General features: G+C 40.2%; 1 protein-coding gene across 1 annotated transcript in view; it reads right to left on the reverse strand.

Moving 5' to 3' along the window:
* CAPRIN1 (cell cycle associated protein 1) overlaps positions 1-25,132 on the reverse strand; it is a 38,500-nt gene extending 13,368 nt beyond the window's left edge. Inside the window, exons 1-11 of the mRNA XM_079930091.1 lie at positions 24,767-25,132; positions 23,986-24,195; positions 12,004-12,066; positions 11,804-11,890; positions 9,238-9,476; positions 9,063-9,145; positions 5,256-5,393; positions 3,584-3,636; positions 3,420-3,506; positions 2,161-2,316; positions 1,962-2,070 (exon numbers count right to left, since the gene is read on the reverse strand). Of these exons, the coding sequence (XP_079786217.1) occupies positions 1,962-2,070; positions 2,161-2,316; positions 3,420-3,506; positions 3,584-3,636; positions 5,256-5,393; positions 9,063-9,145; positions 9,238-9,476; positions 11,804-11,890; positions 12,004-12,066; positions 23,986-24,195 (1,225 nt within the window). The 5' untranslated portion in view covers positions 24,767-25,132. The remainder of the gene's footprint in view (positions 1-1,961; positions 2,071-2,160; positions 2,317-3,419; positions 3,507-3,583; positions 3,637-5,255; positions 5,394-9,062; positions 9,146-9,237; positions 9,477-11,803; positions 11,891-12,003; positions 12,067-23,985; positions 24,196-24,766) is intronic.
* Positions 25,133-25,818: the final 686 nt, after the last annotated feature.

Below are 25,818 nucleotides of genomic sequence, written 5' to 3' on the forward strand. Positions count from 1 at the left end.
CCACTTTGTTTTGCAAAGTGTTAGTGAGACAGTATTAATGAAGAGGTGTAGAGCAGAATGGTAAGAATCAATGCTAATGTTACCCACAAAGAGCCTTTTAAAGCAGTAACCATAAAGCAGCATTACTCTTACTCAAAACTTTTAGATAATATTCAGTAACATTTTAACATTATCAACTTTCAATACAATTTCAAATGTTGCCACTGGAAAAAATAAAAACATACCTTTAAAAAGCCTATATTCAACTCAATGTGCATATTATTGCCAACTCTCACCATCCTTCCACTACACTCCCAAATCACCGTTAGATAATAAAAAATACAGTATCTTTCGTTAGCCATTTAGAAATCATCCGTTTTCACTGGAGAGTCTAGTGAACTCAGCCTTACCTGAACATCTAAACAGCTTTACAGGTTACATCAGTGCTGCATGTGTTGACTAGCGCAGCTAAGAAAACTATGTATTTTCTTCCTCTGGTAGAGCTCAAAAAATGAACACTGATCTGTTTTCTACTCTTGGTAGAGAGATATGAGCTCCCTTTACTTTAGAGAAATCCTAACTACCTTAACCATATTAACTGTGTTCATTAAACATGCTATTACCAGCAACTCCTTTTATGACACTTAAGATTAACAACATTAGGGCTTCCATGGTGGCGCAGTGGTTGAGAGTCCGCCTGCCGATGTAGAGGACACGGGTTCGTGCCCCGGTCCGGGAAGATCCCACATGCCGCGGAGCGGCTGGGCCCGTGAGCCATGGCCACTGGGCCTGCGTGTCGGAGCCTGTGCTCCGCAACAGGAGAGGCCGCAACAGTGAGAGGCCCGCGTACCGCAAAAAAAAAAAAAAAAAGATTAACAACATTAAATGTGTTACTTTACATGGTTCCACTTTTATGCCCTTAATGCTGACATGCTGTAGGAAAAAAACAAGACTCAAAATTACTTAAGCTTAAGCACTTAAGCTGATACAAAGGCACCAACCATATTTAGTATGCTGCTGTTTCAAATAATGGTGTAAGACTAGTAAGAGTTTGAAACTTACTATCTCTTCCACTTTCCTCTTGAGCATTCCCTTACCCACTCCACTATTTTTTACCGACTCCATCTCATTTTTTATTTAAGTAATAAAATGTTCAGAAATTCTCCTAAAAAGCTGCAATCATCCTTCAGAGAAAGATACCTGTTAATACTAGATTTATTCTTAGATTAATTTTGAAATTTAAATAGCCAAGCAAAATTTCATTTATACACAAAAACAAGCAAAACAGGTTTACAGTTTTACAAGTCAGGAAGTGGTTACTAATGGGGCAAGGAGAGAGGTAACTACTGACTAAAAGGGAACACAAGTAGCCTTCTGGGGTACTGGTAAAGTTCCACTTTTGGGTGCTAGCGTGTTCAAGTTTGTGAAAACTCACTGTGCTATAAATTTGCTTGTACTTTTCTGTATGTCTGTATGCCAATAAAGTTACAAAAAAAAAAATCCACCACCACCACCAATGATGGAACTACAGATATTATTCATATTACAGGAAAAAACAGTAACATTTCTCATCGAATTAAAAGATACAGAGACTTCCCTGGTGCTCCAGTGGGTAGGACTCCACGCTCCCAATGCAGGGGGCCCAGGTTCGGTCCCTGGTCGGGGAGCTGGATCCCGCACACATGCCGCAACTGGGAGTCCGCATGCCGCAACTAAGAAGCCCGCATGCCACAACTAAAAAAAAAAAAAGGATCCCGCATGCCACAGCGAAGATCCCGCATGCCACAACTAAGACCCGGCGCAGCCAAAGTAAACAAACAAACAAATAAATAAATATTATAAAATAAATAAATAAAAATAAAAGATACAAGATCTAAAAGTTAAGCATTAAAAAGAAAAAAATTAATTTTCATAAACTTTACAAAATCTGAAAGCATTGGCTCTATACTTTCTTTCTCACATAAACATGTATCATTACTAACCTGGAGGGCAAACCAGCTGGGGTATGTCCATGTTCTGTGCTGGATTCATAGGCTGCGCAGATACAATGGCAGGATCAAGGGTCTGGTTTTCAAAATCCAGCATTGAATCCTACAAGTTTAGGTAGAATGTAATGGAATTAAGTTAAATAATGTAAACACTTAACCCTTCTGTCATAGTGTTTGACTAAATAGCACCTACCTGTATGAAATTATAGGGCCCCTGCATTTGCGCCATAAGGTCCTGTACTCGCTGTCTTCTCACGAGGGGATCTGCCTGAGCCACTGGGGTCAAAGAGTGGGGCTCTGGTACTGAAGGAGATGCAGCCTGAGGTTGCTGCTGGAGTGAATTTACCACCTAAAATGGGAGAGAAGGAGAGGGGACTGGGTTGGTAGAATGACAGAGCTCCACTCATTATCATCATGACTGGTCCCCAAATTACATACACCACCTACACTGTAAACAGAATAGCAGACTGGAATGTATTCAACCTGACCAAATTATGCCAAATTTAACACTCTGATCAATGCTATCACTTCTATAGTGTTCCCAATTCCACAGGGTCACCATGTTGCATTTCAGATTTACCTTGTAAACTGCTTTCAAGAAAGACTACCTGTTATAACTTCCTAAAATTATGTGTTTTGCTTAAACTGTTAAGCCTTCTATATTAAGCAAACCTATATATCTACACCAAATATATATCTATCTCAGTACATGATATATAATGAGCATTCAAGAAATGTTAGCTATTATTATCATCAAGCTTTGAGTTCCCATCATTTCATTCTCTCTGGCAATACCATAGGATCAAGCTCTATCACCTCATCAAAACTGTTACAAAAGCCAAAGCTCACTCTGTCATTTTTCTAGCTCTAATAATTTCTGATTATTGTTTTTAGTAATTCCCTGCTACTGAAAAATATCACTAATTTTTATTACATCAAATTTATATTCCTCTGTCTGGCTTTTAAGTCTGGGCAAGTCATATCTGTTAAGCCTGGGCAAGTCACAACCTTATTTCCTTTGTAAGCAATACTGAGCTAACAGAGCCTGGTAACCAAACAGCACTAGGGTGAAGGAGAAGTCTAAGATGACACTCCAACGTACCCCTGTAAGGTAGTCTTATCTGAAGGCTATCCATGTGGGAGGCCAGATTTTTATAGAGCAACCTGATAACAGACAAATCATGTACTTTAAAAGACAGATTAACCCCATAAATTATAAATGGATATTTGTATATTTTTTTGTAATTGTATCAGCAAAGCAGTGATTATATTAAATATCCTCAATGACAAACAAATCACCTTTTAAACAGAACAGTCTTACATGATGAGTTTGTTATTCTAATAAATGTACTAAGAATGCAAAAGACTTAACAATCTAAAATTGTTCTTAGGAGAGATAAGAATTACTAACTAAAGACAAAAGACATCAACCTTGTAACAGAGAGCTCTTACCTCAACTGTTTCAACTGTCCACTCATCTACCTGCTCCTTTTCACCACTGCTGAACTGTGTTTCTGCCATAAATTGTCTATTTACATACTGCAAAGCAAAGTAAATGTTTGAGACCTCTGTTTGAAAGGCAGAAAGGGAAAGCTAGCATTAAATAAAAATCATACCTCTGTTGATTCAACTTCACTTTGTTCAGTGTATTCTTCTGCAGGCTCAGGTTCTAAGAGGTTAAAAAATGACACAAAAGAGTGTAAGAAAACTTTTTTTAAGTTAACAATTCATTTAAATCCAAATAAGTAAACAGTTCACCATCACATAGTCTGAATTTATTTACAAAGTTATAGTTAACAGTACGTTTCTGTATTTTATTATTCTTACAATATATTCATAAAGTGTTTTCTTTACCATTTATTCCACAATTATTTTAGTTTCAATAGTAATTATTCTGGATCAAGTATAATGCCAATAAAGCAGCATCCTAGTCTCTATTTTAATCTACTTGGTAAAAGTGGTAAGGGGGGAAAAAAATGTCTTGGGAATTCCCTGGCAGTCCAGTGATTAGGACTCGGCACTTTCACTGCCTGGGCCTGGGTTCTATCCCTAGTTGGGGAACTTAGATCCCACAAGCCTCACAGCACAGCCAAAAAAAAAAAAAAAAAAAGACTGCCTTACTGCCTTATATTGATCTGCAACCATAAATTCCATTGATGTGCAATGTTCCCTTCTAGTTTCAACCTAATGCTTACCATGTGCCAGGCACTGTATACATACTTTACAAATTACTTCCTAAATGAAGAACCTGAGGTACAGAGAAGTTCAGTAGGTTGCCCAAAGTTACACAGCTAATACGTGTTGTAGCCAAGATTCTATCCAGGCAGTCTGATTCTGGAATCCATGCTTTTACCCATTATAAAGTTTATGCTCCAACAACACTCCCTACAGTACTCAAAATTTTATTCATCATCTTACATTATCATAAAAGTCCTCACAGTAAGTGCTTACCTACCTATTAGTGATGTGCTAGGTGCCAGAATAGATCTCTGGTGACTGAGGAATTTATAGTTCAAGATCATGGAGTTATAATCACTCCATCATAAAAAAAACCAGAAAACCTCATACCATTCACCTCATATACTGGCATTGCAAGCAGCAATAAATTTGTGTACATCAGCCAAAAACCTATTTGAAAAACCTTACAACAGTTGCTCCCTCATCCATACTCCAGCCTAGCAATACTGCAGCAAGAGAAATACCAGTCTGTAACAATGATCAACATAAACAAGATAGGGGCTTCCCTGGTGGCACACTGGTTAAGAATCCACCTGCTGATGCAGGGGACATAGGTTCGAGCCCTGGTCCAGGAAGATCACACATGCTGTGGAGCAACTAAGCCTGTGCGCCACAACTACTGAGCCTGTGCTCCAGAGCCCGCGAGCCACAACTACTGAGCCCACGTGCCAGAACTAACGAAGCCCACACGCCTAGAGCCCGTGCTCCGCAACAAGAGAAGCCACCACAATGAGAATCCAGCACACCGCAACAAAGAGTAGCCCCCGCTTGCCGCAACTAGAGAAGAGCCCGCGCGCAGCAACAAAGACCCAACACAGCCAAAAATAAAATAATTTTAAAAATAAAACTAAAAAAAAGATAAACAACTGATATTTAATGCCTCTGGGAATTACTCTTAACATGCTTTGTCTTAATATTTGGTCATGCTTAAAGTTTCTTTAAAGATCTAAGTGTACAAATATAACTAAATAAATGTATAGCTTGAACTTGTGGCAAAGGAAAGTAAAACCAGGACCCTAAACTAAAGCTCATATCCACCTGAGTACTCACCAGCTTCAGCTACCTGGTCTTCAACTGCAGGTGCTGAGGCTGCCTCTTCTTCCTCACACAGCCCATTCTGGTGGTTGTGAGTGCTGTCAAAGTAGTTTGACTGGAAAACACGCTCAACAATTTCCTTTAGAGCTTTATCTAAAAACAGAATATTAATTATAGTCTTGGACTATCTGAGGATGCCTGACTTAAAAGATTCAACATTCTACAAAATATAGTGGTAAGAAAAAAAAACCCATCAACCGTTACTTAAAAACATAAAACCATTAAATTCCAACAGAAATTTATTACAGAATAGGGAACAAGAAATTATTTGTATTAAATTTTTAAGTATTTTAAATAAGTTAGTCCAAAAAAACCCTGACAATTATCATTTATTCATTCAATAAACATTTACTTAGCACCTAACTGTATGTTAAGCAATGAACTAGGCACTGGGGCTACAGAGAGGTATGTAAAGATACAGTATCTGCCCTCACTAAGTGAACAGTCCAATAAAGAAGAGTTATCAAATACTCACAAAAACAGTAAAATTACATCTGTGAAAAGTACTACACAGAAGTACAATGGACTGGACCTAATCAGGGAGAGACCATGAGAGGCTTTTCTGGTATAAGGGCTGCAAGAGCTGGGATCTGAAAGGTGAGTAGTAGAGAGGAAACAAGTGTTTCAAGGCAGAGGCAACAGCATCTACAAAGCCCTGTACACAGGGTGCCAAATACAAGAAAATTAAAGTATGCATTGTGGCGGGAGCATAGGGAGTGAGAAAACGCATAAGGAAAGATGAGTCTGGAGAGACTGCTAAGAGCCAGAATAAGCAAGGTCTTACAAACTAAGGGCAAATGTATATAAAATGTGATTAAAATAAAACCATTAAAAGATTTTAAAGAGGAATGGATGGTGAATTCAGTTAAGAGACTGCATTAGACAACAGAAAGGCAGAAAAGTAGAGAAAAAGAAGTAGATTCAAAAGATATTTAAAAGGAAAATAAAATTGTCAGAATTTGGTACGTAAAGGGGACAGGGCAGTGGGGGAAGGTTTGTGTCAGGAGTTAATCTCCATTTCCTGGCCTTGTATAGTAGATGTAGAGCAAGACTATTAAATAGGTCACTATACAGAAAAATGAAACTTCAGGGACATTATATCAAAGTATTATAAAATTAATGCTATTAAAAGTAAAACTATAGGGGGACTTCCCTAGTGTTACAGTGGTTAAGACTCCACGCTCCCAGTGCAGGGGTCCCAGATTCGATCCCTGGTCCGGGAACTAGATCCCACACGCATGCCGCAACTAAGAGTTCACAAGCCACAACTAAGGAGCCCGAGAGCTGCAACTAAGACCCGATGCAACCAAATAAATAAATAAAATTTTTTTTTTTAAAAAGTAAAGCTATTGGGAATTCCCTGGCAGTCCAGTAGTTAGGACTGCGCTCTCACTGCTGAGGGCCCGGTTCAAGCCCTGGTCAGGGAACTAAAACCCCGCAAGCCACACAGCACAGCCAAATAAATAACTAAATAAATATTAACTTTTATATATATATATATATATACACACACACACACACACACACACACACACACACACACACACACACACACACACATATATATTCACACACACACACACACACATATAATATATATGTTTATTTATTTGGCTGTGTCGGGTCTTAGTTGCAGCACACAGGATCTTCGTTGCGGCATGCGGGATCTTTCACTCTTCTCTAGTTGTGGCACGTGGGATCAGTTGCCCAGCAGCATGTGGGATCTCAGTTCCCCGACCAGGGACCAAACCCGTGTCCCCTGCATTGGAAGGCGGATTCTTAACCACTGGACCACCAGGGAAGTCCCAATAACTATTAACTTTTGAATGCTGAACACTTCACATGTTTTCCTTCCCCTGCTTCAGAATCTCCTGCCTCAGAACTATTTTAAAAAAACTTATGAAAACTGAATGCACATAAAAACACTAATATGAGTAAATTATATCTTTCCATTAACTATAAAGATGTTACATTCCTCAGATGCAGGAATGAGGCCAGGTAGAAAATAACACCAAAACAAGCTACGGCTTAGACTTTAACCCTTGTTACTCCTCAACAGTGCTCATGAAAATTTTATCAGGGTTGACCTAAAGCTACTTTTTGAAGCTAACAAGTTTATACACGTCAACTGCTTTCTAATCAAACTTCAAGTGGGGAATTCAGTACATATTTGTAGCAGAACTAAAATCAAGAAGCCAAAAAGTTTTTTTTTAACGAAGAAATACAGACAACACAAGTTAACAAACCAAGAAAATGATTTCTTACGTGAAAAGACACAAAAGCATTGGTTCCTCATATTTGATTTACCCATCTCCTTAAAGCAAATACACTCCAAATTACATCATACAATTTTGCCAGAAAAAGTATAAGCTCTTTTCAACCAAATAGCTAAAAACAGGGTATAAACAGATATTTTTGCCTTAATATGTTCAAAAATCTACTTCCCTAAATCGACATTAAAAATAGCTAAGAATCTATTCCCTGACTAAGGGGTTAAAATCTAAAATTCCTAATTTACTGAGGTAGTGTAACTTAAAAATATCCTTTAAAAACAAAAAAAAATCAACAGGGCTTCCCTGGTGGCGCACTGGTGAGAGTCCACCTGCCAATGCAGGGGACACGGATTCGTGCCCCGGTCTGGGAGGATCCCACATGCCGCGGAGCGGCTGGGCCCATGAGCCATGGCCGCTGGGCCTGCGCGTCTGAAGCCTGTGCTCCGCAACGGGAGAGGCCACAGCAGTGAGAGGCCCGCGTACCGAAAAAAAAAAAAAATCATACAACTGCATATTTACAGTTAAGGAGTTCACATATAGAATACTGGCCTAGATATTAGCTTTTTAAAAAACATAGGAAAAAATGAATGTCCCAAATTGGCAGAAGTTTAAGAAAAACTAAAGATAGACTAAGGCTATGACCATGAGTAGAATGTACAGGGTGCAGTAAATGTTTTTCACAAAATTTCATCTGTAAGGAAAAACCAGTCCCCATCTAGTACCAAAAACAATGAAAGTCAATTTGGTATTAATCTGTCCACCTCAAGCAAAATAAGTTATGAACAAAACCATGTTAATTTAGGACTCCCATCTTTATAGATTTTTGATTGGTTGATGCTGGTGTTTTGACTTACACACAAAAAAATTGCAAAAAATAAATAAATAAAAAGATACAAAAAGGAAATAAACCAAAAAGTAAACAGTGGATTAACGTTATTTACACAGTTCTAAAATTTCTTTAATATTTATTTTTATTTTATTTTATTGTGGAAAGAACCCTTAGCATGAGATCTACCTTTTAACAAATTTTTTTTTCAACAAAATTTAAGTGTACCATATATTATTGTTGACTACAGGTGCAATGTTGTACAGTAGACCTCTAGAATTTATTCATCTTGCTTGAATGAAACTTTATGCCCAGTGATTAGTAAGTCCCCATTCCCCCTCCCCCCAGCCCCTGGAAAATAGCATTTCCTTCTTTGATTCTATGAATTTGACTTTTTTTTTTTTAAACATCTTTATTGGAGTATAATTGCTTTACAATGTTGTGTTAGTTTCAGCTGTATAACAAAGTGTATCAGCTATATATCCCCATATCCCCTCCCTCTTGCCTCTTTCTCCCACCCTCCCTTATCCCACCCCTCTAGGTGGTCACAAAGCATGGAGCTGATCTCCCTGTGCTATGCAGCTGCTTCCCACTAGGTATCTATCTTACATTAAATTTTAAAGATTCTTAGTCACAAAATCAAAAGTTGTCAGTGATACTCACAGGTTGTTCCACATACAGGTTTTTCCTTCCCTTCCAGCAAGTCCCACAGGTGAATGGAGGCATGTTCATACTGCTCATTCAACCTTGTAATAATAATAAAACAGCTAGTTAATTAGCTTTCGGTTGTCTACTCAACACAACATTTAGAAATTTCTATTATCAAATACCACTATACCTCAAGCTCATGTCCCGTTCAGGGTCTGCTAACTTGTAGAACTCATCCAGCAACGACAGTTCCTCTTCTGACAATATTGGCACTCCATTCAAACCTTGCTTGAGGTCAGTTCTCACTTCGTCATCTCCCAATTTGTCCAAAACATACTGCAGCTCAAGCACAGTTTTTAAACGTTTCTGTTCAGCTTCTTCTCTCATAAGCTGCTCCCGACGTGCTGTCTTCTTTATTGTTTTCTGAATCTGCATAAGAATATAAACATAGACGTAGAAATAAGTTTTACAAAACTCCTTTACATCAATTTCAGGTCCAATGTAAATAAGACATATTTTATTCACTGAGTTAAATGAGACCCTGATATACAAAAGAATGACTCCCAACTTAAAAACAATTTAATAAGTAATCTGTTTTAAGTAGCTGCTGGAAATTCAAAATACATCTTTTCCTAGAAGGTATTACACTATGGAAATGGTATCAATGAAACAATATATTGGGGATTTGCTTCAAAATAATCTAGCAGGCAGGGAGCAAGGGAGTAGGTGTATAGATGAAATATAATTGCCCATGAAATCATGGTAACTGTAAAAGCTAGGTATAGGTAAATGTGAGCTCATTATAGTCTTTTCTTTAGTTTTTAAATTTTCCATAATAAAAAGTATAAAAACTAAAAATTTTAATTAAGGTTCTGAGACAATTAAAAAAGAAACCCAACCAACAGCCACAATAAAAAAAAATCTTATCTATGTCTATCTCTATGAAAAAATGGTTCAAAATACTAATTTCAATTGCCTACTATTGACTCACAAGATGATGTCAAACCCACTACTCATCCCAACAATCCACCACTTCCATTCTAGGAAGAAAGGCAGGAATGAGAAAATAAGTCAAGAAAGCAAAAGTAAGATAATAAAGAAAGCCACTTTGGATGAAATGAGGAGTTCAAGTAGGGAAGACTATGAAGACTTGAAAAGGTAGGCTGGAACTAGGTTAAAGAAGCTCTTGAACCAAAACAAAAAAAGCGTTTAATAACTGTGGAAAGTGCAACAAAGGATCAGAGTTAAATAAAAGGACTGCCAATGAAGTTAAAGGCCCAGTGAAAAGTTCCTGAAAACACCAGTGTTAAAAAAAGAAGCAAAGGAGGATACAAGTATTTTCATTTACATAGTGACAGTAGCTTCAAAAATAGATTCTATATTAAATTGTATATAGCCATTCTACTTCTGTGACCCATATTTTTTTTTTTAAATCAGAAACAAGAAATTGGACAGGGTTCATCAAGCCTGAGGCTCTGATCTAAGCCAAGTGGAACAAATCCCTACTTGGGTGTAAATTAAATTTCCCTTACTCTGTTTTGAGGGGTATCAATATTTTCCACCTTTAATCAAATTTAATAACAATAATATTAAGTGCATGAAATAGTTATACGTCAAATACTGTTATAAGCATAACCCTATAATGAGGTAGGCACTATTATTATTGCCCTTTTTACTGTTATAAGCACAACCCTATAATGAGGCACTATTACTGCCTCTCCCCTCTCCCTTTTTCTCCCATCCTTTCCTTTCTATCCTACTGGCTCTGTTTCTCTGGAAAACCCTGACTTATACAGGTATAGACTCTTTCAAAGTCATACAGCTATTAAGTGAAAGTGGCAGAATCAGGATTCAAATCAGGCAGTTTGGTTCCAATCAGAACTCTTCATCTCTGTACTGCATTGTCTCTCATCACATAATAAACTGTTTTGTTTATTCATTTCACCAAATCAGAGACAACTTTAAATTTCAACGTTGTTATAAGCCTTTCTCCAAATAAGCTAACACTAATTCACAAGGATATCAATTTTCTGGTCTCAACTTTCAACAACTTATTTGACTTTGTTCATATTTAATTTTATCCTGTTCCCAAAGGCTTCTGTCACATCAAAAGATGTTTGGGGAAAAACACACCACTTTGTTGGATCAAGAGTTGATACAAGTGCAATATATTAGTCGGCCGCATCCCTTAAGATCTCTATGGAGAAAGTAGTTACCTATTATATCAACAGGTTTCTTTATTTTCTGATAGTTAACGGGATTGTAACATAGTCATGAGGCATAAGGAATACATGGAAGATAAATGTCTATCACGTTTATACAGTTATCTCTCCGTAGCCAAGGGGAATCGATTCCAGGACCACCCCCCGCCCCACCCCCCGTGGATACCAAAATCCATGGATGTTCCAAGTCCCTTACAGTCCACACTCTGTATCTGCAGATTCAACCAACCTAGGATTTTGATCCTTGGATGAAGATCCCGTATATACAGAAGGCTGTTATATCTGCATAAATAATTTTTTAAACCAACGATACATGTCTGTCATATATGAAACTCAGTCCTTTTAAAAGGCATCTTTCAGGTGTTACACTAAACTTTACAGAATTGGAAAGCATCTTAGATACAACTGGATCCAATCCTCTCCCCCTTGCAGAAAGCTTATCAACAGTAATGCAAGAATTAAAACTCGAAGAGACAAAATTTTCTGCCCTCCTCATTTTTAATATTTCATAAACATATGCTATTTTTTACTTACATCTTGGCTTAATGCCATGAAACTCCTCTGTAGTTCTTTTGCAAACTCCAAGTTATTTGTGACTTCCTGGTACTTAGATACAGCATCCTAAAATAACAAAGAAAGAACCCGACTTTACTGGAAACACAAAGAAACACAAAATTAATTTTCCTATTAAAATTAATGAGCATAAAATCTTAATAAAAATATAACATCTTTACCAGCTGATCTTGATTAAGCCTTTCCCCTTTGTTCATTCGTTCCTGATAATCATCAAGCTTGCCCTATATTAAAAGAAAAAAAAATTATATTCCATACTGAAAGTATATACCAGCTTAACCATGCTAAAATAACAAACCCACATAATTCTCTAAGTTTGTCTCAAATCTTGCTATAAATATACTTTTTAGATATACTACAGTTTAAGTTAGTATATAAAATAGCTTTAATTGTGAGTTAAAAAATGAATTTAAATACCCCAGCCATGCTGAATGATACCAAATACTGTTATTATAAGCCAATGAAAAAAACGCTGCTTATTTTTTAGGTTTCTCAAAAAAGATATGCATCAGATGGCCCAGGCATATAATACTCATCCACATAAGTGAGGGCCACAATTTGGTGAAAATCCCAGGTACACCCAAGTGAGCATATCAGACATTTTATTAAGTGTTAAATTTTTGTCCCTCCCTCCCCCTGCCAAAGAATTCATGTAAGTGACATAAAAGAGTTTATTTTTCCTGAATAAACACACATGCATATTGTCTTTGATATGTCTCATTCATTTCCCTTGAACTGAAATAATTTCAAGCTATCATATCACCTACAGGCACAGTACACTAGTCAACAGCTTTTCTTTTATTATTTTCTCACAGATGTCATTAACGTGCGGGGGGGGGGGGGGGGGGAAGAAGTTAAGCCTCTGGTTCAAGGTCATCTCCCTCCCCGCCACCCCTAAGTTGAAAACTTTGGAGGTTTCCTAGGCTACTACTATTAGATAAGCACCCCCTGCCCACCCCCCGCGGAGATACTCAGGTACTGAAGCACAGTTAAAAATTCAGATATTGTTTTAATAAGTTGAAATCTAAATTGAGGGGTGGGGGGGGGGGCACGGGCGGAATTCCCTGGTGGTCCAGTGGTTAAGACTCCATGCTCCCAATGCAGGGGCCCGCCCGGGGTGCCATCCTTGGTAAGGGACCTAGATCCTGCACACAACAACAAAGATCTCACATGCCACAACTAAGAGCCAGCGCAGCCAAATAAATATTTTTTTAAAAAATAAAATAAAATAAAATTTTAAATAATCACAATAAATTACAAACATATATAATACTTTACCCTTAGCAATAATAAAATAATGAAGAAACCAAATACAAAGTAAGGGTCTGATAAAATTCAGAGGCACAGAAACAAGTTTAAAAGCAACGCTAGAAAGGTGTTTTAGGTCAAATGATCCATTTTCTTTATGGCAGAAAAGACAGTAGTCAACTTTCATAGCCATTCTACCCTAAATGAAACAGCCTATCACAATTCCTTAGTTATACGGAAGGTAAATAAAATCAATACAATCATTAAAACATTAAAGGATGATGAAACTATCCAATTTTATTTAGGTGAACTATTTACACAATCAACAAGCTTCCAACTAAACACATATAAAATTCAAGTCTACCAGATGAAAATCAAGATTTTTACACTGATATGACAGGCCTAACCCCATGTGCAAAAGATAAGCTCAACTGCCTCAAACACTCTGAGGATGGAACAAAGACAGTTCATTCATTTTTTTAAAAGGGTAGGCTTATTTTTCTTTAAGAAATAAAAAACAAGTTAAGATTTGCTTTTAATTATGATTTAGGATGTAATAACAGCGTTATAATCTGCATTTCACTATTTAGAAATATACAAATAGAAGATATGCAGACAGAAGGGGGGCCTGAAATTTAGTGTCAGTACACAGTTAAATTCTAGCAACCAGGCAAAAGAAAAACTACTATTAGCTTATACCTTGCATTTATTATCTTCCCTTTTTATGGTATTATACATTTTTCAAGGAAACTGTTGCTAGATCAGGACATTAATACACAGTGAATGTCCTACATATCCCACAAGGGATAGTTTTTTGTTTTTGGTTTTTTTGGGGTTTTTTTTTTTTTTTGCAGTACGCGGGCCTCTCACTGTTGTGGTCTCTCCCGTTGCGGAGCACAGGCTCGGGACACACAGGCTCAGCGGCCATGGCTCACGGGCCCCGCCGCTCCGCCGGGGCACGAACCCGCGTCCCCTGCATCGGCAGGCGGACTCTCAACCACTGTGCCACCAGAGAAGCCCAAGGGATAGTTTTATATACCTAGATTTTTTTTAAAAAAAATAAATTTGGGCTTCCCTGGTGGCGCAGTGGTTGGGAGTCCGCCTGCCGATGCAGGGGACGCGGGTTCGTGCCCCGGTCCGGGAGGATCCCACGTGAGCCACTGCCGTGGGGCCTGCGCGTCCGGAGCCTGTGCTCCGCAACGGGAGGGGCCACAGCAGTGAGAGGCCCGCGTACCGCAAAAAAACAAAACAAACAAACAAAATATTTATTTATTTATTTTTGGCTGCGTTGGGTCTTCTTCATCGCCGCACGCAGGCTTTCTCTAGCTGTGGCAAGCGGGGGCTACTTTTCGTTGAGGTGCGCGGGCTTCTCATTGTGGTGGCTTCTCTTGTTGCAGAGCACGGGCTCTAGGCGCACGGGCTTCAGTAGCTGTGGCTCGCCGGCTCTAGAGCGCAGGCTCAGTAGTTGTGGTGCCCAGGCTTAGTTACTCTGTGGCATGCGGGATCTTTCCGGACCAGGGCTCAAACCCATGTCCCTCCCCTGCATTGGCAGGAGGATTCTTAACCACTGCGCCACCAGGGAAGCCCTATACCTAGCTTTAACTTTGTCATTTAATGTCTCGAGAACTTAAAACTCCTGAAAAATGCCTATATATATATATATACACACACACATATACGTATGAAAAACAAAGATTTTTTTAAATGTTAAGAATGGTACCTGAGTGGTACAATTATAGGTGGAATCTTTTTCCCTTTTTTGTACACTTAGATATTCTGCAATAGACATATAATAAAAAATTAAAACCTTGTGCTATATAAAAGATGTTAAGATTGTTAGATTTCAGGATATTGTCAGGACCTTCACCTATAATAATCCTTGAGTATGAATCTATATTATCCTAGGACAAGATATCCTATAGCAGAAAAGCTCCAATTTTCTACACAATAGGAAATTTACTATTCATCTAACCCAGAGATCTATGGCAGATTACATTTTCTAAAGATGGCTCCCACGTACTGTTCTACAATGTGACCTTGGCACTTCCCCATTAAGAACTAATCCAATTCCTCTGCCATTTTATTGAGTGGATGCCAACCAACAGTGTACAGTGGAAGTAATCCCGTATGACTTCCAGGGTTGAGTCATTAACAGCACTGCATCTCTGCCCTGTTTGCTGGTCACTAAAACCAATCATGTTTGGAATCCTGAGCTAACATATAAGAAGTTCAATAACCCCGAGGCTGCCATGCTATGAGGAAGCTAAGCCATGAAGACAGGTCTCATGTAAGAATTCTGGTCAGCAATCCTAGTGTTAAGTCATCCTAGCCCAGGCATCAGACATGTGAGTAAACAAGGCTGAGTCTTCCCAGCTGAGGCCTCAGGCATCACAGAGCAGGTCAACCCCGCTGCATGCCCTGTCTGAATCCCTGACAGGCATCTTCTGTGCTCATGATGCGATGAGGTAAGTGTTGGAGTAATCTGTCACACAGCAATAACTGGAAGGTTAAGAGGTAAATAAACAGAGAAAGCAGCTACTCTGTGAAACTCAGCTTCATAGTACACATCTTCATGGAATACTGTCATCAAAAAAGGATGCAAAAAGACCTCTGTGCAGGCAAAATAAAGATCTATGCATTAAATACAAGTAGAAAAATTGTTCATTTGGGGTTAAAATTGGTAGTATGAACTTAGTCACTACATAAATAAGGACTTGGTTGTCAAACTGACAGATCCAGCATTAACCACAACAAAAACAGAGAGGCAAAGACAGGAGTGAAGGACTCCAGACAAACACAGCTTTTTTTCTTCCCTAAGCTAGAACATGGTTCCTAACTTATAAAGTGGTAAAGACAAATTTGTGGTTCCTAACTTATAAAGTGGTAAAGACAAATTCTTTCTCTACTCATATCATCCACATAAAATGAATATTAAGGTTTTTTTTTTCCAGGAGAATGTAGTCGTTTTTCTAGCATCAGATATCTTAATCAGAAAGCCTACCACAATATTGATATAACTGAAACCTGCCCTCTTAGATTCTATCTTGAAATATCTATACTGAAAATTCAATTTAGGGTTCCTTTTTCAACTACTGAGCAGCCTGAATGTATTAAAAATTCATTTATAGCACCACATATGAGCAAGATAAAAAATCAGGCCATTTTCCAGACTATTCAGAGTCTCTAAAGCAGAACCATGGGATAGCAGTGGGACAGACATTACCCAGTAAATGTCAAAAGACTATATAGTCATGTAGTACTAAGAAATAATTGTCCCAACAAGTGCTGTCCAGTCCTACTCTCCTGTTTCTTTGTTGCCTATAATAGTTGACAGTGTTTGTTATGTGACAGACCACATTCAAATTTAAAGTATCAGGGAGGCACTATTATCAATCATATTTCATCTAAATGGAAACTGAAAGAATGGGCAATTAAATAACTTGCCTAAGGTCATATATCCCAGAAAAATTATGTGTGCCTCAACACTTGCCCACTCTGTATTCCAGCCACCGCTACATTTCATTTCTGCCCTCCTGCTGCTGTTTTCCTCCTTTTCCTTCTCCAGAATCACAGTACACCCAGATCCTCCATTCTTCCCAAAGATTTTTTCATCACCACCAAAGTTACTTTATTGAAATGTTTTTTAAAAATTCACTACAGGGCTTCCCTGGTGGCGCAGCGGTTGAGAGTCCGCCTGCCGACGCAGGGGACACGGGTTCGTGCCCCGGTCCGGGAAGATCCCACATGCCGCGGAACGGCTGGGCCTGTGAGCCACGGCCGCTGAGCCTGGGCATCCGGAGCCTGTGCTCTGCAACGGGAGAGGCCACAACAGTTGAGAGGCCCGCGTACCGGAAAAAAAAAAAAAAAAAAAAAAATTCACTACAGTGCCATGAGGGTGCCATAAGATAAATATCCAAAATAGCTGTTCTCCAGAGACTTCCTGCCTGTGATAACCAAGAAATTACACAGATGGATAATTTTTAAAATATTTTTAAATTGAACAGTTCAAAAGAAATGGCAAAAGAGATGACAGACTCCAAAAAAACCAAAAATTCTTCAACTAGACAACTGTAAACAGTCACAACAAGGAAGATTAGGAGAGACAACATCTTTAGCTCCACTATCTGGGAAACTATGTAACTTTTGTTCTCAATTAAGGGGATCTCCAAACTGAGGCAGAATACTTAAAAATGAAGTCTAAAATAACAAAAGTGGTAAGAACGCCTAGCTATATCTTAAATTATTTTACGTCTCCAGGCCAAATAAATCACTTCTGTAGTATTGAAAGAACCTGTAGAATGACGAATGGAAACACAGAAAGAGAAAGATTTCTCTTCCTCTCATCTTCCCATAATCTTCAGTGGCCCTTCTACACATTATTTCAACTCCCCAATCCCTGCATTCCTGTTCTTCACCTAGAAACATCAGTTCTGACTTTGCCCACACAGTGGTAGGCAGCTGACCCTGCCTCCAATTCACCTTCCACCAATTCAACTGAGACTTAGTTGTTAGTAAAATTCATAGAAGACAGGAAAGGTAGTAAGAATCAAGTTTCTTCAATTTATAAAGGGAGGTAGAGAGAACATACAGTACAATCCATTGATGATTCATAACAGCTCTCTTCAAATGCTGGAAACCTTCACATGCAGAAGTCTGAGTTGTTACAGAAAACAAAGTATTAAACAGTGGTGGCAGGGACGTAACTCTAACATCATGAACTTAAAAAGTTGTCCAAAAATGAAATACTTTCACTGAAAAATGAGCATTCTACCAGGCCCTAGAAGAATGATTAATGCAGAAGCTCAATGAATACCTGTCAAGACTGCAGGATTCCTGAACACTGAAGAACAGAAAAAGGATGCTAAACGAGATATTATCTAAGGTCCCACTGTAAGATAATTTTCAGGCAGATAACTAACCAGGAGTTTAATTTGACAAGATTTTTGTCCAACTGAGAAGAGAAAAAAAAAAGTTTCTGTAAAAACCTTCATTCCTTGTCCATGGCAGTAAATATGTAGTTAAATCTGAATGAATGGAAGCACCCTAGCAGGAAAATGAAAAAGTTTAAAGAGTTTCAGCATCACCTACTTTGAATTATATTCTTATAAAGTCTAAATAAAGCTTGTGCATTTGAAAAACAAATGATCAAAAAAAAAAAAGAAGAGAAAAACAAATGATCATAGATAATCTTAACAAGTGTCTTTTGAATTATTAGTTGCTTTAACCAAACTACGCATTAGGATGAGTTGGTACAACTGGTTTATATACTCTGGTGGGAGTATATAAATGTAGAAAGATGTGAACTGTAATTCATTTAAAATGGAGACCAAAGATTTTTTTCCCAATGATTAAAGTATATTTCAGCTATTTCTATGTGTGGATAAGAGTATTAAGGGGAATGCAATGAAATTTCTAATAATTTACAATGGTTCAAATACCAACCTATTTGCCTACTCATCAACTTTACTCACTTAAAAAAATCCTTCAGGAAAAATCCCATTTCAATAAAAAACAGTGCAAGTAAACAGTACAAAATGTACAAAAAGCATTTTCCCCCTCATGGATTAATCCATTTTAACACGGTTTTACTGATGAAGCTACAAATACTTCTATGTAATGATTTACCCAAACTAGCAAATACTGATTTAGCATATGCCCTATGCAAGGCACGGTGTGATGTTAGTAATAGTCTCTGCCCTCCAGGAGCTTACCACCTATTTAGAAAAATACATAAGGTAAGAACATAAGGCAATATAAAAATGTAAAGGAAGTGTACAGACAATGGGTAGCCCAGAAGTTAAAGGAAGCAGACTGCATGGTCAAGAAGCATACCTTCCCTTTTCCCCAGGAAATACCAATTCTGAACTCTGCTCAATAAGGTCTCTTTCATCTATGTTTTTACACTCATGCTCTATCCAACAAAAGCACTGGTATATAGCTAGTGGGAGAAATAAAAAGATGAGAAGTCAAGCACCTTATAATTCCAACTTTGGCTGACATTCTCTTCTGCTACTCCTCTCATTCGTCTCTACTGCATACATACTATTCATTTCCTCCCCCAAAAGAAACCAATTATTAAAAAATATCCAGAAGCTTGCAAGACAAGAATTAAGATGTAAAGGTTGACACACCTCTGATTTCTCTACTGGTGACGCTATCCCCAAATCTTCTGGTCTATAACATACCAAATTTGAGGAGACTGGCAAATGTGCATTTGGGGCTTACCTAAGCACAAAGAGAAACTTCAGAGTTTAAACTTTAAGAGTTCATTTCATTACAACAATAGGGATGTCTCAGTGATACCTGGTACAATGGGACTTCAGCTGTACTGCTAGTTGCTGGAGCCCATTACCTAGACAGCCTACAAACACAAATTTAACAATGAGACGTTAATAAAGGTCTATCAAAGAAAAAATTGAAAGGTTTTTTCTTTTGCTTTCAGCGTTTTTAAACAGAGGAGCTCTTAACATTAAAGTATTTGAAGTAAAAGGCTTTACTTGGTTCTACAGGATCAGCTTAAACATGAAAAATTACACTTACGTTGCAGAGCATTACAAATTCTAATTATCCCTCTAAAACATTACAAGAGACCTTGGAATTCACCCATTTCAACCTGGGTCATTTTACATGAGCATCTCAATTTCCTCTTCTGTAAAATAAATTGGAATAAATTCTCAGATGGCTTTAAGCTCTTAAAATATCTTAGATTCTGTAATAGTATGAAAATAAAATTAAGGCCATATTGTTTAAGTTTAAACTTTTGTAAGTATTTATTAATTTTTTTTAAAGATGAAGTAGTACTAGGCTAATCCTCATCTAGTTCTAAATGTAAACTAAGAAATTAATTACGTAAAATTATGACAAATTGTATGCTTAATCTCTAAGTCACACAAAATGTATTCTGATAGAAATATCTGCCACATGGGAATGATCCTAGAGTAAAGTAATATGGCCAGGTTAAGACAATACATTCTCATTATCATGCTTAGGACTCTACTCTCATTCTAGGAAAAGGTAGTGATGTTATCACATGATGGAATTCACACCTTTTCCTTTCCAAATCCAAATTTTAAACACTTCTCTATGTCACACACTCACAGAGCACACCCAGACAGGCAGAGAGAAACAAATTAAGCATTATACTTTTTTTCTCTGTGACAAGGTGAAGGCAAAACATAGTAATCTTGCCCTCTGCATTGCAGAGGAATAGTTCATGCAACCAATGGAGAAACCAACACATCAGAGATTTTAACTGTCAACAAAAACTTCAGACGTTATCCCCAAGAAAAGATTTTGCTTATAAAACAATTATGAATGCTTTTGTTCAAAATACTTAAAAGAATTCTGTACAACAGCTGCACTGAAAATTCTAAATAGAGGCATACTGCATTGCTCTGGAAAGAAATGTTATCCTTTCTAACACTGATAGCATCCTTTTTCAGAATAATGTTAACTGCAAAGATATAAAGAGCAAAAAGACGTTAGGAAGTATGAAAAACAGTATACTTTGGCTATCACTTCTGGTCACCTATTGGTTACAAAACTGCCAGGCCATTGTGTTAGACAACACTGATTAATCTTTCACCTCCCAAAGTCACCACTGTCTGAACTTAATGTATCTGAAAAGAGTACAACAATTTTAAATGTCATCTATTAAAACGTCCTCTATTCTACATCAAAACTGATTACATCTTACCATATAAATGAGCTCTCTCTTGAGTTAAAATTAAGACCTGGTTTCAAAATATCATCTTGCATAGCCTAGGGCCCAGTTCTATGCCAAGAAACTGATGAAGAAAACTAGGCAATCACTCAATTCATTATTACTTGTCCTTTAATCAGGTGAAAGATTGGTGAATGGAGTTTTACACTTGACTTTTTATTACAGCTGCATTTCTTCTCTATGCTAAACACTCATGAAGTCTTTATAAGCCCAAATTTCAAAAAACCACCAGGCCATTTAGTTGCATTACATAATAGGATCATATTTCATCAAAGCTAAGCATGCATTCTCACTGGACAGATGCTTAGCTTTCCTCTAATGGCTCAACTTACTAAAAAATTAACAAATAACTTTGTTTTTTCAATGAAGTGCAATAAAATTATTCCAACTCTCTATGTCTCGTTGTGATGTTACTTATCAAGCAATAATTTTTATCAGAATACTTGATTTTAGAATCCCTGGAAAAAGGCATTTTGTCCAGAAGGTTCCTATGAAAAGGTCAAAACTAAAATACTACTCAAATATAACTTGCTTAAGGAACTGAAGTAAAAAGGAATCCAGTTATAAATAGTCTCTTCCTTTACTCCACAAGCATTTCTAAAAAGGTTCAAAACTACTTTGTAAAGTAAATCCTACTTTAGATGTGTTAGAAATGCTCACTGTTAAAAAATGAAGCACAGTTAAATCCTTTCATACAGTAACTCATCTAGATATAGAAAAAATTCCATTTAAACTAGTAACTAGATGTGCTGAGAGGAAAACCCAAATGCCTTGAGTTTCTCAAAAAGTAAAACCTATAGTTTTAATAGTAATTAAGTCACAACATCAGTACTGTCAACTCAACTAGTTAACATGTGGCTCAGTCTATTATCAAAACGCCTCACTTAACTGTCATTTGACATTTCCGCTATCTAGCAACCAAACACTGAGAAGACAGAAGATATGAAATTCATTTCTTACTTTGTGTAGTACGTTAAATCTCCATCACTACAAGGGAATTTTTCAGTATTTACTAGCCTAGTCTATAATCTCTGCAATAATAATTACATTACTTTCTCCTCTATAATTGGGGGGAGGGGGTAGGCAATATACAGTAATACAAACCTATACATGTGAATGACCAGTCATGGTTCAGGGCCTCACAGGGCTTATGAAACTAGATTTCTAATTTTTTCAGATGCATACTAGAATCTAACAGCCACCTCACAACTAAGGTACCTGCTAATCAGTGCTTGATTTTTATTATAAACACCTTACAAGAATCGTTTTTCAGCCATTAAAATGTAAATATCTATATTAAGATGTCCACACTTAAAATATTACATCATTAATATTTATCTTCTGATTCCCACCCTAGAAGAAAACAGATTTCTTAGGAATTCTGAAAACAAAAACCATTCAAGCAACAACCAGATTGAGAGGATTATTTGCTGCATTAAGATATTTTTAAAAGGTACCTAAGTCTCAATTTCAAATACAGATTACAAAAACTAAATCAGATGGCAGACTCAGAAGACACTGGTCTTGGGCGTGCTTTTCCTATTACACATTTGAATGCAGCTCCTTAACAATTAAAATGCTTTTGTTGCTTTGTTAATACTGATAAATCTACTATTTAAATCATTTATAATAAACCACACAAAAGACAGAATTTTAAAACTCTAAAAATGTTTTAAAACTCCCCCCAAAATGTAAAATGAATCATTAAACACGCAATTAAAATAATTAAGGCCTAAATATCACCAGTGTTCTTCAAGTTATTTCCCAGAGCCCAAATTTTAGCCAAGTAGTTACGATCTCAACATCTTAAGTAACACTATTAGGTGTCTGGCTAATTAAACATTTTAAAATGACTTCTTCAAAATTCAAGATGCTGTAATAAATGTTTTACTAGAGGCAGACAAGCAGAACCTATTAAATGAAAGTTATTTTCTTAAGGTAAAATGCAAAAGTTTGCCTAATAGTCACAGATGTAATTACCCCATTTTTGTACTACTGATTCGTTTTCCCTTTCCACCTCCAACCTTACTGAAGGACACACACACACACACACACACACACACACACACACACGTGTGTCCCTCTAAACTGAGCTGGCACAGTCCTGCGCTGAAAGCATAAAACAAAAGGCCAACTTGAAGACAAACCTCACTGTGTGACCTAGACTGGCTGAACACTGAATCCAAAAAATTGTGGGTGTGGCTCGATTTTTCTTTTTGGTGGGGGATTGAGGGAGGCCAGTTGGGGCCGCTGCCTGGTCTCTGCCCTCCCCCTCTGCTTTCGCTTTGTGCTCACAATGCAGCTCCTGTAAAGCTCTTCCCTCTCCCCGCAGCCGCCGCCATGTTAGACGCGCTCTCCATGTGCCCAGAGACCCAGCGAGCCCCTCCGTCTAACCCGGACCCACCCCCCCTCCCCCGAGTCCCGATCGGTACAGCCTCCCTCCCATCTCTCTTTATAGTGTCCCAGAGGGACAAAAAGCCGCTGCAAAAAATCTTCCCGGGATCGAGTGGAGCGTGAGGCTCGCGGGGGCACCCAGACAATTGAAACAAAGAAGGCAACGTTAAGGGCGCCCGTCAGATGGGGGCGGGAGTAGCAAATCGAAGACCTCCTCTAGAAGGGCCGGATGGAGAAGCCATCCTCCGTCCACTTTCCTCCCAACGGATAAGAGGGGCCACGGCGCAGGCCTCAAGTACCTGGTAACGGAGCGGACAAGCCCCAAGGATACAGGACGCAGGCCACCCCAACTCCACGAGGCGGTCGGGTGGACCCTGAACGCCCCCCACCCCGGGACCTCTTCATTTTCCCCCGCTGACCCCTCGAAGAAATGGGGCCTCGGCCACGGAGAGAGGGGCATCCATCGCACAGTTACGCCCGGCGACGGCACAGGCCCCCACCCTCACACAACCCAGTCCCAAAGACCAAGGGCCCGGCCCCCAGCACGAGGAGAGTCATAAAGAGACCTGGGGGCCAGCGCCGCGTCCGGGTCAGGGTCAGGTGACAAGCACCTCCCCGCGGAGCCCGCTCTCTGCGCACGGAGCTCCGGTTTACTGGGGAGGCCGGGCTTGGGGGCTGGGGGCCGGGTGGAGGGGAAGCGTCCGAGACGGGGAGAGTGAAGGCTGCGGTAGTCGGGGTCGGAGCATCAAACCCCCCCTTCCCCGCCAACTCGTGGCACCTTTTTCTTCTCCAGGTTCCGAAGTTTCTTGTCGATCACCCCGAGAATCTGCTTCATGGCCTCGGTCTGGACAGCGCCGGTGCCGGTCGTGGGGTGTTGAGAAGCCGGCGCGGCGGCCCCGGCCCCCGCCTCACTCCCGGTGGAACCCGAAGGAGGTGGCGGTCCGGACGACTTGCTGCCGCTTCCGCTGTGGCTGGTGGCCGAGGGCATCTTGAGACCGTAAGGAGAGAGAAGAAAAAACGGGAGGAAGGACAAGAGCGGCGAGTCAGGCGGCGGACGGGGCGAGACGCGGGACAAAACGCGTAGCGGGCGGGAGCTTGCGCGAGCGGGTGGGGGCGGGGACGGGGATGGGGCCGGGGCCGGCGCGCGCCGCCGGGGCAGGAAGGGGCCGCGGGCGCGCGCGCGACCCGCCAGCGGGGCGCCCGGACGGGCCTCGCCCCGCCCCCCGCCCCTCCCCCCGCGCGGGCTGCCGGCTCGGCCTACCCGCCCTGGGGCACCGAGGCTCGCGCCGGGGGCGGGGCCTCGCAGGGCCAGCCGCCAACGGCCAAAGCAACGGTCCCCACCGGGGAGGGCCGGCTCTCGCCGCCCTGCGAAGAAGGGAGGGAAGAGAGAGGTCGGGGCGGAGAAGGGTGAAGAAGGGCACTGGAAATGACCGGGGGGTGGGGGAGGGGGAGACTTGAGGAGCGAGCCCCTCGCGAAGATCCAGCCGATCCGGAGGTAAAGGACACTCCGGGCAGCGGCCCGCTTCCCCTTCAGCGCCTTGGTCCGGGGTGGCGCTCACCGTGCACGCGCGGAGGCCGCTGGAGATCCCGAGTGGGCGGCTGAGGGGGCAAAGGTGGCGGTGCGTTCCGAGCAGTGTCGTGCGTTCCTTGGGCACAGGCCGCTGCGCCCGGTCCCCGCTGCACCGAGAGCCGCTGCTAGTGAGGCGGAGAACCGGGAGCGGGAGGGACTTAGGCAGCCAGCCCTCTGGGGCGGAGGGGGCGGGAGAAGCGGCGGGCGGGGGCCTTCGCGGCCGCTCGGGCTGCCCGGCGCGAACGCCTGCGGGGAAGGGCCCGCCCGGCCTCCCGCCCGGCCTGCCCAAGCCCCTGGCCTGGGGCGCGGCCGCCCGGTGCAGCTCGGCACGGCCCCCGGGAGGCTGCCAGAGCGGTGCCTGCAGTTTTGGGCGAAATCGAAGCTAGGGTCCTTCAGGCGAAGTCGCTTGACGTCCAAACGGGGACAATAGGTGTCAAGCCGCTGGATCTGGAGCTGGCGACTTCCCTGCGAAGAGCCCTTATTGGGTGGGGGTTGGAGGGGTCGGGGCGGCGGGGGGGGCAAAGGTTTCCGCAAGTGAGGGGTGCGTGAGGGTGGGTGGTGCAGTCCCACCTTCTAGAATTCCTTCTGTATGCAGAGCATGCAAACTCCCACACCCCTAAAGGTCTGAAGACAAGTTGCCACTTCCCCCACAAAACAATCACCTGGTAACCTAGGAGGTCTCTGTAGAACGCGTTTGAAATGAGCAAGATGGATTTTTTTTTTTTAAGTCTTAAAACTCTGGACTCATGTGAAAAATAATATTCAGCTCCCTTAAGATGACATGTACTCAACAGGCCTGAGTATTACGAATCAGACTTTTTTCCTTTTGTTTTAGATTTACCTAAAACTTAAGAGAATGTTAAATGAAACCGAGACATCTTTTTTTATTTTTCTCCAAGAGAATTATTACAGCCTTGTAATAAGGCTGTGAACGGTGAACAAAAAAGAGGCCAAGTGCTGGAAGAAAATGTATTAAAAGGAATATAATCAGTGGGAAAGTCAGCAACATAATGTTGTATGACAACAGTAAATGACCAATTT

The sequence above is a fragment of the Stenella coeruleoalba genome, assembly GCF_951394435.1.
Source record: "Stenella coeruleoalba genome assembly, chromosome: 8".
Classification (NCBI taxonomy): domain Eukaryota; kingdom Metazoa; phylum Chordata; class Mammalia; order Artiodactyla; family Delphinidae; genus Stenella; species Stenella coeruleoalba.